Source organism: Larus michahellis, chromosome 10, assembly GCF_964199755.1.
Source record: "Larus michahellis chromosome 10, bLarMic1.1, whole genome shotgun sequence".
Classification (NCBI taxonomy): domain Eukaryota; kingdom Metazoa; phylum Chordata; class Aves; order Charadriiformes; family Laridae; genus Larus; species Larus michahellis.
This window is the reverse complement of record NC_133905.1, coordinates 10,583,622-10,600,636: the sequence shown is the minus strand read 5'-3', so window position 1 is coordinate 10,600,636 and position 17,015 is coordinate 10,583,622. Positions and strand designations below refer to the sequence as shown.

The window sequence follows — 17,015 nt, the reverse complement described above, 5'->3', positions numbered from 1 at the left end:
TGACCCAGCCAGTCCGGAAATGTTTGTAGGAGATCCTAGAAAGGCTGAAGGTTTGCTCCATCTCCTGGGCTTTGGGGATTAATGCAGGAGAGCCACTTCTGCAGGCGGGGAGAAGCTCCCCATCACTGCACTTGCCTGGCAATTTATGGGTAAATTCAACCCTTTCCTAGGAAGATTTCTGCTTTCCACACCGCTCTTACATCTCCTTTGTGCTTTTCTATCATATTTAATAAATATGGTAGAAATCATATGAAAGATGGTAGAATAAATAAGGTAGGAACCAGAGAATTTCAGCTATAGCAAGGCCTTTACACAAATACTGGAATCTATCAAATTAAAGGAAATAGGAGCAAACTTTTAATTTTGTTTATTAATTTAAGTCCAATTACCTGTTCTCCGTGGACTTTTCATTTTCCTAGGGATCTTGTGCCAGGGGAAAATCTCTGTGTCCTTAGGACTGTTTTATCTCGTTGGTAACAGAAACTTCCCAGAGTGGTTTTCAGATTACTTTTTGCAGCTGTTTGAGATAAATACAGTGGGGGGGGGTGGTGGGAATAAATCTTATTTTGCAAATGTGTGAAGAGATAAACTGTGCTGTGTGGGGTTTTTTTTTTCTCATTGTGCTGTGCTGGGCATCGAGTCTCTCCCTGCCGTGTCCCAGGCTCTTGCCCTTGCTCTTCTCCTGCTGAAGGCACCAGGCTGCGGGCACCGACTGCAGGGAGAGCCCCGCGGTGTTCCTCGGGTCGGTCGGGGAGAATCTGGCTTTGCAATCGAGTGAAGCAATGAACTCGTTTGTATAGAGCAGGGGAAGGGGACCTACAGCTCTCATCTGGGGGCAGCCCACGTTTTCCCCCATAATGCACCTTCATGAGAATCAATTAGCATTTGGATTTATGTAATTTGGGTAACTCTGCAGATATGGATGTTTGCTGTTTCACCAAGCAGTGAGAAAATGGGCCTTTGTGCGGGTATAGATGACGTTGCTGGGGGAAGGGATGAGGTTGCATGTGGCATCTGTTCGTGTTTTCAGCTATCAGGTACGATGGATTCTGTGGTGGCTGGTGTTTCCAGAACTGCTCCTCGCCCACACCAGTGTCTAGTTGGTACTTTGGAGTCTCTGGTCTTGAAACCTGACCCCGCCATTGGGACCTCAGAGCTGACCCCACCCTAGGCCTGCACAGAGGAAGAGGAGGCAATTGTACATTTGCTGTCTTGTTGTCCACCCTCTTTCCCTCCTGTTTAACTCTCTCCTCCACCTGCCCTGTCCTGTCACAAATTGGCCAAGCGCCCTCACATGCCAGGACAGTGTGTCCACAGTGTCCGGCTGAGCTTTCCAAAGAAAACACTGTCTCCCATTCCCAGCGTCACTGTGATGCCCACAGTACCACTGGGTAAGGGTGGTGTGACACCCTGTCTGAGGCACAACCCCCTGCCTTGTCTGCAGGACCTTCCCCTTCCCCTCGTAGCTGTCAGACACAGATTCAGGACCACATGGATCATCTCCTGGGGCAGGATTTATCATCAAAGACAATTACCCCATGCTCTGATGCAGCAAGTCAAACCTGATGTGATGCTTCCTCCTTGGAAGAAGGGACAATGTGAGTTGTGGTCAGTGGTGGTAGCCCAGGAGGATGTCAGGGCCTTCATGAAAGAGAAGCAAGACCTTTAACAAGAAGCAGCTCCTTGTCATCCATCCAACTTTGTTATCCGTGTCTGTCCATCATGAAGGGAATCGCCATAAATCTTTCATCAAGTCCTTGACTCCAGAGGGATGTGCTCCATCTCCCAGGGCATCTCCTGCCCATCTGAAGTGCAGCAGGCATGAGTCTCAATTTATATTTAATCGTTAGTGTCATTGAAGAGCTGCAGATGGAGAAGATTTGCAGCCAGCCAGGGCTCAGCTGGAGTAACTCTAGAAGAAACCCTTCCACCTGTTCCTGGGGTGAGGTTAGGGAAGGACGTGCCCTGTACATACATAACAAAATCGCCACGTGGCCTTGAGCATCATTGCCTGCCGGCACGTTTTAGTGGCAGGTTGATACGAGATATGGGGCTGTGACAGGTTTGAACGCTGTAAAAGAGACACCTTATGTTTAATGTGAAGGGTGACATTGTTTCCTAGAATGACTCCGTTTCTTACCATATCTGATCTGGCTTGTGCTGAATTCAGTGTTTCATATAAATGTGGAGACTATCGCTCATTCGAAAGGTGATGATGATGGCTGTTGCTGCCACAAGAGTCCTTGGTGTGGTGTCATAACAGTTCTGATTTAATAGTACTGCTGTGCACCATTGGGAGGGAAACTATAAATTTGGCTGAAAAGGGGAGAGGGCATTTTAAATTTTAATTCTAGCTACTGGTGTTAGTGGGAGGCTTTTGTCGCTCCTGAGGCTCTACCATGCAAGCCCAGAGCATCGTTAAATCATAAGAATAAAGGTGGAGTTAATAGTAAATAATAGATAAATTGGATATGCTGCCACAGGTAGGTTCTTGTGCAGACTGCATGGGGAATGAATGTCTTCTCCGAGGGTCCGAGCTTGCATTTCTGATGCAAAGTATCGAGTCTCCGAGCCTGTCTTGCACACAGATTTGGAATAACAAGCCCTTGGTTAATAATAGTCGATACTTGGGTAAATGCCCTGTGTGATGCCGACGGGTCGTGTGCGATTCATTGCCGTGTGTGCCCGCGCTGCCCTGTGCTCGGGCAAGCTGCGGCCATCGGACGGGAGCCAGCGCTGCCCCGGGGCAGCCACGGGTCTCTGTCCCAGGTCGGTCCCTGCCGCAGGGGGTTGGTGTCCCCTTTGAAGGCCATGATCAGCCTCAGCTCCATCCCAGACCAGGTGAAGCCACATTGCGGCAGCTCAGGGCACCTTTTGCTTTTGCCCATTGGCAAAAAGTCTTGGGCAGAGCCACAGCTCAGTCCCTGAGGTCGTGTTCACACATTCAACGTCCCCTCACGAATTGCCTGTTCCCCATAAAACAAGAAAATTGCTCATGGTCTCTCTCAGACCCGTTTTCATTCACCACAGGCTGGGTTCGTTTGTTTGGCAGCTGTTAGTGCTGTGCTTCGGGAAGAGGAGGCAACGAGCCACCACCCAGACATGAAAATGTCCAGGTATGTGGAAGTGCTTTGCCAAGGTCACATAAATGAGACGAGCTGGGAGAGTAAAATACTGAGTTAGCAGGGACGGAACTAGTGCTGAGTGTTTCGGCGTTTTGCCTGGGATTGCGCTGTGGATGATACCTGGGAGTAGAAACTCCCTCCTGTAGCCACAGACCTGCTGCTTTGGAAATGAGCACGGTGCAAAGAGGCATCACGTGCCCTCTGTGCTGGGGGTGCTGCTCAAACCACGTCAAAACATGGTCAGTAAAAAAAAAAAGCGCATCTATATTGGCTGGGGGCGGGGTGGGTGAGGCGTAGCATTGTTCATTGGCAAGGGAGCACAGAAACTCGGGCTTTGAGGGTGAAATTTGGGATGTGTTTTGGCTCTGAATGGGGCAAAGGTTTGCCCCGGATCAGCCCAGACCCCCAGGACCAGCACCGTTCTCCTCAGTGTCATCCCCAGGCCCCCCACAGCAAAATGTCACTGTCAGTGTTCGTATGTGGAGCTGCCTCCTTCCCCAAAATCATGGGGATTTGCATGGTCTTTTTAAAATGGTTTTAAACAGTTGAAATTGTTTAGAAATCCATCAGCAAATTATTTAACCCTTCTTGATGCAAACCAAGATGTTTATATCTGATGCACCTGTGCTTTTCCCTGTGGGATTGCTTTGGACACGCCAGTGGGGGGGTCAATACCCTGCCCCAGGCTGAAATGTTCTCTCCTTAATTTCTGACATGACCAAAGACCTGTCACAAGTGGTGTCCCGCAGGGATGGATATTAAACACTGTTTAATATCTTCATAAGTGATCTGGATGATGGGGTCAAGTGTGCCCTGATGAAGTTTGCTGATGACACCGAACTGAGTGGGGAAGTGGACACTTTGGAAGGGAGAGCCACCCTGCAGGAAGACCTGTGTAGGCTGGAAGGGCGGGCTCACAAGGACCTTGTGAAGTTCAACAAGGACAGGTGTAAGGTGGGAAAACATAACCCAGGAGTGGGATCTCCCTGGCTGGGGAGCAGCTCTGTGGAAAGGCACCTGGGGGTCCTGGTGGACAACAAGCTCAACACGAGTGAACTATGTGCTGCTGCTGCAAAGAAAGGCAACGGGGTGCTGGGTTGCAGCAACAAGGGCATCACCAGCAGATAAAGAAGTCCTTATCCCACTCTACCCAGCGCTTGTCAGGCCACACCTGGAATACTGTGTTTAGGTTTGGTCCCCGCTATACAAAAAAGCTGTGGACAGGCTGGAGAGGGTCCAGAGAAGGGCCACCGAGATGATCAAAGGACTGGGAAGGCTGATGTATGAGGAAGGGCTGAGAGAACTGAGAAAAACTGAGAACTGAGGAAAGGTTGGACCAGATGATCCTTGAGGTCCCTTCCAACCTGGTACGCTATGATTCCCTCTCTACACGTTTTAGTGTTTTCTTTTTCTCGTAATAAGGAATGTGGATGATGACAGAGGTGGTTTCCTGCCGCATAGGGAGGACCTAGTGTAGCTGCTCTCCGACTTTTCTGAAAAAGGAAACCGAAAAAAAAAATTAAAAATCACTATGTTCTTTTATTTTGGGACAAATTAGAGGCATCCAGGTCCCACTGAAACAGGAGGTGCAGCTCCATTTGCTCCTCTTGGAGCTGAAGGAATCTGCCAGACCCCCACGTGGTGAGACGCAGTGATTTGGTGACCATGGGGGCAAGGGGCTCGTGGCCCGTCCCCACTGCTCCACCCTGTCCCCGCGCCAGCCCCCGCCGCGCCTGCTGCTTCCCACGGGGGCTTGACTTTGCAGCTCCCTGCCAGGCAACTTGGGCAAATACCTCAAAAGTCAGATGTCCTTACTCTATTTAAGCAGCCAACTTAATCTGATATATTTATTTCTGTAACTGTTTGGAGGTGTGGTGGGTTGGGTTTTTTTCCCCTGGTGTTTTTCCCACAGGGTGTCTCTCTACGATTGCTTTCGTTACTCAGCGGTTGTTATTGTTAAGATCCCATCATCTGACCCTTTATAATCCACATATTGCGTTACACTGCATTGCAGGACATACTTGGTGTATGCTACTGTTTGTCAATTTTAGACTGCCCCATCAAGCCTACGAGTTTCTTAAAAGTGATGCAAGGTTACGTTACACAGGCACATTCTCCAACTCATTCCAGTTAATGTCTTGGCACTTACAAATGCCATGGATTGGTAATAGAGGGAAATAAATATGTGGGGTTTATACACAAAAAAAAAAAAAAATGAAAGCCAACATTATAGAAATTGCTCTCAAGCATTTGGCATCAGCATGTGTCCCATCAATTATCTTAAAAATAGAACAGGTTTTAGGCACTCGAAGCATGGTTTGATGGCCTGCCTCGCATCAAATGGTGACACAGGAGTCAGCCCCTCTTGATATTTGAGTTAGAAACTTCTCAGTGCTTTTGCTTTCAAGAAAGATAGGTTGGACGTTTTGAAGAAAATGCGCAAATAAGAAAAAGCAATGAAGTGAAACAATCCTGCATGAGACCCTGCTGGGTTTCATGCAAGAGTTCATTCATATGCAACTACCTGCCTTGGAGCCAGTAAGCAGTAAGTATGAATTGTTCGTTACCGAGGGCAGACCTTTTCTTCTATCGGTTTGCTCCTAAAGTGCCTTTAACACTTGTTAGGTACCTAGTTACCATTAATTTTGAGCTGCTACCCATAGGGATCGCTTTGTGATCTTCCACTTGTGCTTCGCGTGTAGCTGCTGGCGCAGCTCTGCCCTGTGGTAACGGGGCACCTCCTGCAGCAGCTCATTAGTCGGGGCATTCCTGAGCAAGTGTCAAATTGGCGTGAAAATAGCAAGTGCTACCCATGGAAGTGGCTTTCCTGTCTTAATGAAGGTTGAGGAATGAGTGATTAATTTGGGAAGCTCCAAGGGGAGTACCCGCAAATGTTGTTGGAAAGAAGATGGGAGTTTTGCCTTGGGAAAAATCTTCTCGGTTTGGCTGTGAGTGTGGAGTGTGTCCCCAGCCTGGAGGGTGTCGTTTGTTGCCTTAACGTGCCGTTTCCAGCACACCAAAATGCTAAGCAACGTGTTAGAAAAGGAAGTGAATCCTGTACTCGAGGTGATTTATGGAGACCTAAAGTAGGCAAAATGTGATACTCACCTTGGAAATCTATGGGATTAGCACCCATGTCGCCAGGAGAGGTGTCACCGGGCAGCCCTTTGCTCTGCATCTGATGGAGAAGGCATCGCTCCCAAAAGTATAGTGTTCCCTAATCGTGGTATTGACAAGTGATATATTTCTACTTAGAAGAAAAATTGCTTTTCAAATACCTGATAGTGTTCTCAGTATCCCTGTTTTCCTTCTCATGGGGACATCTTGGGTTTGACCCTACTTAGCTTAGCAGATCTGACAAGACCGTGGCCCAAGATGGCCTGGCTGAAGATCGTGGAAATATAAGAAGGTGGCCAGGGGCTTTATTTACAGTCAAGAAATTAGCAAGCGATAAGTAACCACTGAATAGACAGCTTCTGTGACCCAAACAGCATCGTCTGGGAGAGTAACATACCAGCTACCGAAGAGCATTGATTTATTTGATAACATCGGGAAACCATTTATGGACTCTATTACAGACAGCAATCGCTGGGGGTTAAAACTGCGAGACCAGATAGATTGATGTGTGGGTCTGCTGTTGTGCTTGCTACTGCATAATATAAAATAAGAATGTCCCCTGAAATACCGAAAGGGGCAAATGAAGCCATTAAGTTCTTGGCTTGGGTTTTTGTTATTTATTTCCTTTACTGCTTATTTCGTTCTTAAATTTTTGCCCTCTTCCCTGCGGTGTAATACTGTAAATTAAATGAGGATCTTTAGTTTATGGCTTTTTAATAGAGGTTAACAAGGCTTTGAACACCATGTTTCTTGTTACAAAGGAGCAAAGAGAGACCATCGTCACGCAGAGACTATTTTGCTGCTGGCAGACTCCAGCAGAGAGTGGTTGAGTCTGTAATGAGAAATATGGCTTAAAAATTGGTGGGGCTTGGTTTCACAGCCTCTGGCTTGTGGGTTTCTTTCCTATGAAAGACGGATTCGCAGTTGTAAGATGAGGATTTGATTCAATACCCCCTGCAAAGAATATTTGAAGTTAGACAGGAAATCTTCCGAACCAAATGAAGCGTCCAAACTGCGGCGTACTGAAATGGGACTGTAGTGGAAGAATTATCCACCCACCACCTTACTCTGCTTTTGCACAGCAGCCGTGAGCACGGTGGTGTCGGAGATACGGCTTTCTAGTTTGCCATGTAAATTTAGAAGCCTATAAAATACTCTGAACAACAAAGGTGGTACTTCTTAGTTGGAATGCACACTGTGAACGGAAAAAAAAAAATAAATTTCAGGTAATTTTCTATAGTTAGATCATGTCTACAAATATTAGCAAAGTAAATCTTTGTAGTTGCTTATTAGTTTTGTAGAAAGAATGGTAAAAAGTAGGAAAAGGATGAACCGGAGATGAACTGTCAGCCAAAAAATCTATTGGCGGTGCAAATAATATCCATGATAGAGACAGGCCGCCCAAGAAACAGGGCATTGGCTTCGCCCCTGGGCAGACTGGGTGGGAGCAGGACATGGATGTGGGGTGGGAAATGCTCCCTATGGGACCGCTCAGGCTGGATCAAAGGGCTGGTGCCCGTCCCCACATGGGCCCCTGTCCCCAGGCACCCCAGTTCTACTGACTGTTCACCTGCCTTTTGCCATCTTGGAGGATTTTACCTTAACCAGGATCTGGCATTTGCGAGAGCTCATCAATTGCACGATGGCTGTGTGTCCCGGTTTGAGCGGCACAGGACTAATTTCTTTTTTAATGCTTGGGAAAACTGTACTTTTAGAAGACTAGTGTCTGAATTCGTGAAAATATTTACTTTATAACCAGCTAGGCTATGTGGGATTCAAGGTCTGGGTGTTTCCCAGCTCGCCAGGTGCAGGGATGAGGAGGAGCAGGACCCGGGCGCTTGACCCAAGCTGCCAACAGCGTTATTTCATACCATGAACGGCACATTCACTATAAATTAGAAAGTTTTCTGAGAAGCTCTCTCTCTCCCCTGATGGCGCTGATCCAGAGAACTTCTCACCCTGGTGCCGGGCCCAGAGCCCTTCCCTTCCTCCCGAATCCGCAGCGCTCGCAGTGTCCCACACTCCCCTGCTGGGAGCGCACGGCTTCCTAAGATAAATGGGCTGGGTATAGTCCTTGTGAATTTTATATTGGTATCGGGACCAATACTGGTTCTTTAGTATTATTAATGTTAATTATTTGGTCTTATCCTATTAAAGCTATTTATATTTCAACCCTCGGGTTTCCTTGTTATTCCCTTTCCTAGGTGGGGAGGGGTCATCAGGTGGTAGAATAGTTGTCTAAACGACAATAAATTGTTGTGGGTTTCTCACACCATAGTGCTGTGCTCACACCAAGACCACCTGCTGCAATGTCTGCTCAGGGTTTAGACCTGTCTAAATGCAGCGAGAAGCGTGCAAGTCCCCAGCCCTGTTGAGATATCTGAGACTTTATGGAGACCTTGTGCTGGTTCTTCCCGCAGTGTGGAACTTCACCTGCACACCTCGCAGGTGCCGTGAATGTTTGGGCACCCACCTGCGGCGGTTCCCGCTCGGTGCGCAGCCCTGGAAGGCGTAGAGAATCCCCAGGAATCCTCTAGAAGATGGTGCCTCCCACCTTACTCAATGGGGGACGCACCAGCTGCACTGAAATGTCAGAAGGGTTTGCACAGCTGACAGGTTGCTGAAAATGGAGCATGGCAGCATCGCCATAAATTCCCCTTATCCAGCCAAGTGCAGCTTAATATAGACTTAGCCCACGGTCTGTCTCCGGCACTGAGACCGAGAGCTGCCACAGCTCATGGCCAAAACATGAAGTTGTTGATTTAACTAAATGAACTACTGCGAGCGACAGGGGAAAAAAACTCCAATAGCCTTTGAAACTTATCTTTTCTCTTTAGGTTTAAAGAGTTATAGAGGAAGGAGAGAAGAAAGAACATGTCTGAACTCAGCCAAAACTCTGATGAAGTGTGTCCTGAGGACATCGATGAAGATGAAATCCTGGCAAACCTGTCCCCCGAGGAGCTAAAGGAGCTGCAGAGTGAGATGGAAGTCATGGCCCCGGACCCCCAGGTCCCAACCGGGATGATACAGAGGGATCAGACGGAGAAACCCCCCACGGGGAGCTTCGACCACCGGTCCCTGGTTGACTACCTGTACTGGCAGAAGGCGTCCAGACGCATGCTCGAGGACGAGAGAGTTCCCGTCACCCTCTTGCCCTCTGAGGTAACAAGCAAAAAATCACAAATATTTATTATGCATCTGCTGTGGGATCTATTTTATAGCTTTAGTACCCTAACCTGCCTCTGCTTTCATCCCTTACGGAAGGCACGGTACAAACAAATTTAAATCCACCCTAAAAGCCTCAGGAATGTCAGGATCCATCCTGGGCTGACATCAGGGTTGGTAATCTTTTAATTGCTTTTCCTAAATATTTACTTAAGCTTTTTAATATAGGAAAAATCCTAATTCTGTTTCATTAAAGCAAATCACTGAGGAATTGTCATAAAATCAGTTTGGAGAACGTAACTCAAATTTGTTTGACTCTGCATTAGGAACAACACCATATTGCTTTCCCATAGAAGACTACGTTAATCGTATGTATAAACTAATTAATTGACAGAATTTAATGTCGCATTAGACAAAAACCCAAACCACTGCATTTTAACAATACGAAACATTTACTAATGCCTAAGCATGCACATTCCACGAACTAGCCCAACCCTTTTCAATACAGTACTTAAATTTATTCTACTATCCCTATGACTTTGAAATGAAGTTAAGGTCAGACTTAGATATTTTTCAGGATGAGGGCCACACTTAAAAATAAGTTAAGAGAATGGAAACTTGGCCAGACGGAACACATCCATAACTGAACCTAAGTGAATTTTTACGTTTTATTTTAAACACTGGTGGTTTTGCTGACACACAGCAGCACAGTACACCATGGGCTTCTCAGGGCAGCTTCCATGGGCTGTCTCTGGAGAGGGGGAGAAATCTGTGTGTTTTTCCCTACTGCAACACTCTTACCCTCAAAGAAACATTATTTTTTTTTAACGTTTCTGAGGTTAAATCTGGAATTCGAGCATAGAGCTGGTCAAGCAACCCCTGTACTAAACCCATCTACCGCCGCAGCAAATAGGAACCACGGCCCCGACGGCAGAAGAAGTGACTTTGTCACCATTTTGTCTGACTCTTGGTGAAGCACAAGCTGTGACACTGCCCTGCCTGAACTGGTGCAAATCTTTTAGGAAAATATCTTAATCTTTATTAACTTTATTAGCATTTCTCAGTCATGACGGATCCACTTGCAAAAACATGCTTGAAAAAAACCCCAACCATCTCAGCTAGGAGAGTCTCTGGAGATGGTTTGTAATTACATTTTGATGCTAAAGCCCCACAGCCTTGCAACAGCTGGGTGCAGAGTCCAGTTTCCTGTCCCTGGGCTCAAAATAAAACTGAGCTCATATTTTGCTTCACCTTCAGCGACGTGCCTCCTTAGCTGGGATGCTCTGGCAGGTACCGGAGCGGGTGGCCTCGTTGTCTCACGTGCTGGGTGACCCCGCTGCTGTTAGGCTGTGGCCTCGTCGCCCCTCCTGGGGCTGAGCAAACAGGCAGGGGTTAGCACAGATTTCCAATGGTTTGTGGCATACGAAATAAACTTTCTCTCTTGTCAAGGAAACGATAAAAATTACACAAAATCCAGAAAGAGTCTTTGGATCAGAAACTCTTAACCCCCAGAAGGGTTCGAGGACCACCTTAACATAGCATTAAATAGGCACAGGATTTAATTGTCAGTGTGCTTAATAGGCAAAGGCGGGAAACTGGTTTTCAGCCACTTTAAGAACAATTGTTCCTGTGTTCCTTCAGCAAGCCGGCACAGCCCTGACTACAGGCAATGACACTTTTAAGGGTTATTCTATAAAGCGTGGGCACAGAGGTATCCAAATCCACTTGCTACGTGTTTATTTGAGCAGCAAGTTAATGTAACAAAGCCGTGTTCGATTATTTCAGCTGTGAGTTTCTGTCTTCCTCAGAGAAGCACCGCGGAGGAGGCGGCCGGTGGGAGGGTGCCAGGAGCAGAGGGAAAAGAGAGACATTACCAAAATGAGCACTTGTCCAACCCGGAAACACAACCTGGGGAGATAAACAATGATGGAAGTGATAAAGAGAGAGAAGAGGATGAGGAAGAAGAAGAAGAGGAGGAGGAAGAGGAAGATGATGAGGAGGAGGAAGAGGAAGATGAGTCTGAATTAGAAACAAAGGAGACTTACACCAATGGAAAACCTCACAGCAATCAGATAAGTAAGAAACCTGGTACAGAATCAGCAGAAAACATAGAAAAGCCCAATGAAAATGAAAAGAAAATATCAAAATTAAACATCCCCAAAAAGTTAGCGCTGGATACCAGCTTCATGAAGCTGAGTGCCAGGCCTTCAGGAAATCAAACCAATTTAGAAGAGAGTTTGGAGAAAGTTCGAAAAAACAACCCAGACGTGAAAGAGCTCAACCTGAACAACATAGAAAACATCCCCAAAGAAATGCTGATAGACTTTGTCAATGCCATGAAAAAGAATAAGAACATAAAAACGTTCAGCTTGGCCAACGTGGGGGCTGACGACAACGTGGCCTTCGCGCTGGCCAACATGCTGCGGGAGAATAGGAGCATCACCACATTGAACATCGATTCCAACTTCATCTCTGGCAAAGGGATCGTTGCCATCATGAGATGCCTGCAGTACAACGAGACGCTGACGGAGCTCCGCTTCCACAACCAGCGGAGCATGCTGGGCCACCAGGCAGAAATGGAGATCGCCAGGCTGCTGAAAGCCAACGCCACCCTCCTTAAAATGGGGTACCACTTCGAACTGCCGGGGCCCAGGATGGTGGTGACCAACCTGCTCAGCAGAAACCTGGACAAGCAGAGGCAAAAGAGGCAAGAAGAGCAGAGGCAGCAGCAAATGAAAGAGCAGAGGGAGTTGATAGCGATGCTGGAGAACGGACTTGGGTTGCCTCCTGGCATGTGGGAAATGCTGGGGGGACCGCTGCCCCAGCCGAGGATGCACGAACCCCCACAAGCCCCAAAACCGCCCGTCCCCGCGGCTGTATCTCTGAGCAAAAGGCAGGAGAGGGGGAGGCAGCCGGCCCCCAAGGAGCCGTGCAGGGGGGAGCCCGTCAGCTTCAAGGTGGTCAAGCTGAAGAAGATACAGCGCAAACCCGCCGTGCCCAAGTACGTGGAACCCACCGAGAAAACCAACCTCAAAGACGTCATCAAAACGCTTAAACCAGTTCCCAGGAGAAGGCCGCCTCCCCTTGTCGAAATAACCCCGAGAGATCAGCTACTAAATGACATTCGTCAGAGTAACGTCGCTTATCTTAAACCGGTAAGTGCTCAGTGATGGCCACGAGGGGAGGGAATCGACTCCATCCCTGTCTGCATCCGTAACGGTAAAAGAAAGGAAATTCACTCAGGAGGTAAACAAAACCCACAGAAACTCAACGTTAGCGTAAGAGTAATAGTACATTAGAATCGTAGGAATCATCTGGGTTGGAAGGGACCTTTAAGATCATCGAGTCCAACCATAATTAGTTACAACAGGCAAATGCTATTATAAGCCGTTTGCTTCAGGAGAGCAACAGGTATTATTTTTCACATCAGTCTGTCCTCAGTCCCCCATAAAAAACATGTTTTGTCTTTTTGGCTGCCCTGTTTTGCTTTAGCTCTCACTTTACACAAGAAAGCACCGACGCTTGGCCCGTTTGATGAAGGGTAAACTGAAAGACAGGAAACAAAAACTTACCCAAGGTCACTTAAGAAAGGTCCGGGACTGCCTTTGGTTGGTCTGGTTTAAACGAAATGAAAAGCTTTAGTGTGAGGGGGAAGTCCCAAACTGTGACAATTGTGATAACTGCCTCTTGGTGATGCTCTCACTTGGGTACCAAATTCGTGGGCCGCTTCCCAAAATGCTGGTCATCAGATTTAACCCCTTGCTTCCCTGAAATGTTATGCTTCTTTGCATCGTAGCATTATTCAAGAAACACTAAAAGCTGACTGATCTGTTTGTAGTTAGTGACGCTGATGAATCTGTTTGTGTCGCTAAGGCTAGAGAAAGGACAGAAAATCCTTTGCAATTAAAAATGTTTAAGTAGTATTTTGTAATTCGTATTTTGCTTAATAATTGACACTTTTATTTATTGGGCCACATTTTCCTTGCTTTTATACCTACACAGAAATAATTATTCCCTCAGTAATTCCAGAGAGAGTAGCTTGTCCTGAAATTTTGGCAGCGGCAGGTCCTGCTGTGACCCTGGTCCAGGACTAACGTGACCGTTCTGCCCCCAGACCAAGTCCTGGGGCTGTGGTCTGTGCTGGCCAGTCTCACCCGGGTGCAGCCGGGGCCTCTCCTCAGGACATTTCTGGCCTTTCTAGGTCTCAGTCCACGCTCTGCATTTCGGTGCCACGTCTCAGACGGCAGGACCGGCCCTTGTAAAGGTCATGGGTTATCCGTAGATGCCCAGATGGTGCTTGTGATGGCAGGTTGGTCCATCACTGTGGTGGGACCTGCTGCCTCCCCACCTCTCAGGACGATGGAGGATGATGGTGCTGGTGCTTGGCCGGGCACAGCCCTCACTTTGCACAGGGATGATTAAGAAACCCGGGTGCCAGGGGGCAATAGTGAACCCCAGCCATTCCCCCCAAAATCCTCAGGAGGCTTTTGTAAATGAGGGCTGTGGGGCTTGGGGTGGAGGGATCAGTTCATGGTCCATCCTAAATGGGCCAGACAACAATTGCTATCACAGCCCATGGAAAGTGAAGCAACCGTGTGTTGAGGCTTTGGGGTTGTTTTTTGTTTGGTGTTTTTTGGTTTTTGCTTTTGATTTTTTTTTTTTTTGGTCATCTGTCATTGGGCCAAAAGGGTTTAGGTTTGGGGCACTAGGGTTTTATTCTCACCTGCCTGTGTGATCTTGGTAACTCCTTATTTGCCGCAATATCCACAGCTTCATCTCTAAATTCGGGTTTTCCTCTTGAGCAGAGCTGGGTGTTTGTTCGCTCCGTGGTGGGACTCATCGCTTGCAAATTGTTTTCCTGGGCATTAAGAATTGCAAACAGCAAGTGGGGAATTACAAACCAAAAAAATTCCCAACCAGAGCTCCTTGGAGTTCCCAGCTGTTATAGTTTTGCTCTTTTTACAGTTTCTGAAGGTTTGTATTAAACTGAACGGGTTTGGGAGATAAGACTGAGAAATTTCCTCCTCCTAATACTCACTGTCCTTGTCCAGGTGCCATTGCCAAAGCAGCTGGAGTGAGAGACCAGACTGACCCAAAGAAAACAACTTGGAATAAAGACTATTCAAGTTTTTGCTTACAATCGTTTCAGCAGATGTTTTCTGCAGAACCCAGGTGGTACATATGACTCTTTGGGAACAAAGCATGCGATACCCACTTTTCTAAGTGTGGTGAAAACGGCTGGCATGGGAAAAGTCAGTGCTGAGTGTTTCCATCAGGTATCAAACACTCCTCGTCCCAGCTGTCTCCCAGTGGATTTGAGGCTCCAGTTTGTTGTGGAAGTATTTTCTCAGAGGCATCAATAACCTTGTCTTTCTAATTTGTCAGCAAACTATTCTGCTTCCACGTTGTCCTTCTGCCGCCAGATTCTGCAGGAACACGCTGTGCTTTATCTTAACTTTCTTTTCACACACGTGCGCCTTTATTATTCTCCTGTCCCTGAGAAATGTATTTGGTTTCCGTGTATACAGCTTAATTTTTCAGGCTAAGGAAACAGAAATGAAATAAAGCTCTCTCCGTAAGATGTGTGCGGCACTTCCATGGCTAACAAGATGCTCACAGAACAGAACGACTGCTCTGGTACATCAAACACCTCGGCTTAGTGGTTTCAAGCTACCTCTATTGCAGAATGTGGTTTAGTTGGTGCCGTACCTGATCAGCGTATAAAAGATGCTGCCATACTCTGGTTTGGGGGCTGTCATCTTCATTCCCCACAGTTCACCTCTGTCCGTGATGTAACCCTTAATTGCAGCCACCTTGGAGCGCACTGAAATGCTGGTTCGGGTCTCTCTCCGCACTACTCTGACGCGGCAGGAGGACCAGCCTTACCCCTCTCTCTGCCTGGGGTTTGAGAACCTCACCACTGCTGCTGGTACGGGGTGTGAATAGCATGTCTCACCCCTAGCAGAGCTGGGTATGATGGGGTTAAACCTGCATATACACAACTTAGTTTTTCCGTAATATTTTTGTGAAATTTTTTCCCTCCCCTTTTTTAATCACATTAGATTTACTTTTTTTTTTTTTTTTTTTTTTTTTGCTGCAAGCCTCTTTTGTAAAGCAGCTACAGGTAAGTCATGCTCTTGTGGAAGACACCCACAAGAGACCAGTTGCTTTTGTTGGGGTGTTTTTGTTTAGTGGTGTGGTTTTTTGGTTGGGTTGTTGTTTTTTTTTTTTTTTTAATTTTTTTTTTGAAGAAAGCCATCTAAAGCTACAAGGCATAGGGAAAGAATAAAGCCTCTCCCTTTGCTCACATGCCGCTCCCTTCCCTTCTTGTGGCTGATACACTTGCTGAAAAAGCAGAGCTTTGCAGCTCCTGCCAGGATTTCCTTTAGGTGAGTCGCTTCTTGCTCCTGCCTGTGACTCTCAGCATCCTTCCCGTGGCAGCTAAATCCCATCCCGCCCTGCTCCCCCCACATTTATTATAATATTCCTGTAGTACCAGCAATGCACAGGACCTCTTTGCGTCCAAGGTAGTCTCCACTATTGTTGCTTCACGTTTTCATTTCTCCTTGTCCTTTTTGTATCTATCACTTGGTCTCTTTCAAATCCTCTGTCTTCCAAACTAGTAAATCTTCTCAGCTCTGTTTCTGCCTGCAACCGTAACTCCGCAGACTTGGGAAACCTGGCAGAGGTATTGCCTAATACATAGCAAGTAGTTTTTATCACGTGAAGGGGAGGGGAGAGCTATTTCTGCATGGCAGAGACATGAAAAAGGAAGAACCGTTTCCATTGCACTCGTTTTGTACAGCCCTCCCTTTTGCTAAAGGATGAAAGTAGGAATGGGAAGGAACTTGATACTTTTATCAAAGCCATCACATGGGGCACAGCAGCAAATGACAAGTGCAAAAAGCAACTTGCCCAGAAAGCTCTCGGAGCACGCTGCTCTCTGTACTGGCTCAAAGGCCAGGCCAAGACTTCAGCAGCTGGGACAGGGAAGTACAAAGGAAAATACAGTGTTTTACAACCTCCATCAAGCTGCCAGGCGCAAATTACTGCTACATCCAGGAGCAGCCAAAGCAGCCAACACCTATTACCAGGGTAGACACAGCAGGACTGTGGAGCCCTGCTCTGATCTGCGTTCTCCCACCGAGCGGCCTCTCGAGTGCTCACAGGAGGGAAGCAGCCACATACAGATGCACCACTGGCTTGACCGCAGCAGAGTTGGCTTCCTAGCACTGCTCAAGGCACAGCTCCCAGTGAGCCTAGAAACAGCAATCCCTCTGAGGTAATGAAAAGAAATGTAAAACCCCAGTTGAGTTATATGAGAGACTGAAACAGCACAAACAAACGCTCAAGTCCTCCACAGCTGTAGAGAAGCATTTGTAAGGATGCAAGAGCAAGGCCCTAACACTCCTGCAGCTCAGAGGTCCCTCATGCCTCAACAAAGTTAGACAGAGCCTGCAAAGCCATCAGCTCATCACAAAAATGGGCTTGCAACATGACCTGTAGGGTGACAGATCCACCACCACCACCACCCTAGGGAGTTCCACCAACAGAGACAAGCTCAAGTTTCCAACCACTTTCCCAACCTGAAATAAATGCACTCAGGAA

At 47.2% G+C, this 17,015-nt stretch overlaps 1 protein-coding gene across 1 annotated transcript; it reads left to right on the top strand.

Annotated features, from left to right (window-relative positions):
* The first annotated feature begins 5,429 nt into the window (after window positions 1-5,429).
* On the top strand, window positions 5,430-15,714 carry LMOD3 (leiomodin 3). The gene is made up of 4 exons (XM_074602941.1): window positions 5,430-5,670; window positions 9,080-9,404; window positions 11,216-12,562; window positions 14,459-15,714. Exons 2-4 carry the CDS (start codon window positions 9,117-9,119, stop codon window positions 14,483-14,485), a joined length of 1,662 nt encoding a protein of 553 aa, XP_074459042.1. The 5' UTR covers window positions 5,430-5,670; window positions 9,080-9,116; the 3' UTR covers window positions 14,486-15,714.
* Window positions 15,715-17,015: the final 1,301 nt, after the last annotated feature.

What these genes read in the sequence shown, in the direction of transcription:
- LMOD3 (XM_074602941.1), top strand. Translation starts at nt 9,117, where the DNA reads ATGTCTGAACTCAGCCAAAACTCTGATGAAGTGTGTCCTGAGGACATC. An exon ending in TCACCCTCTTGCCCTCTGAG is followed by an intron (nt 9,405 to 11,215) that starts GTAACAAGCAAA and finishes TGTCTTCCTCAG; the next exon opens with AGAAGCACCGCGGAGGAGGC. An exon ending in ACGTCGCTTATCTTAAACCG is followed by an intron (nt 12,563 to 14,458) that starts GTAAGTGCTCAG and finishes GTCCTTGTCCAG; the next exon opens with GTGCCATTGCCAAAGCAGCT.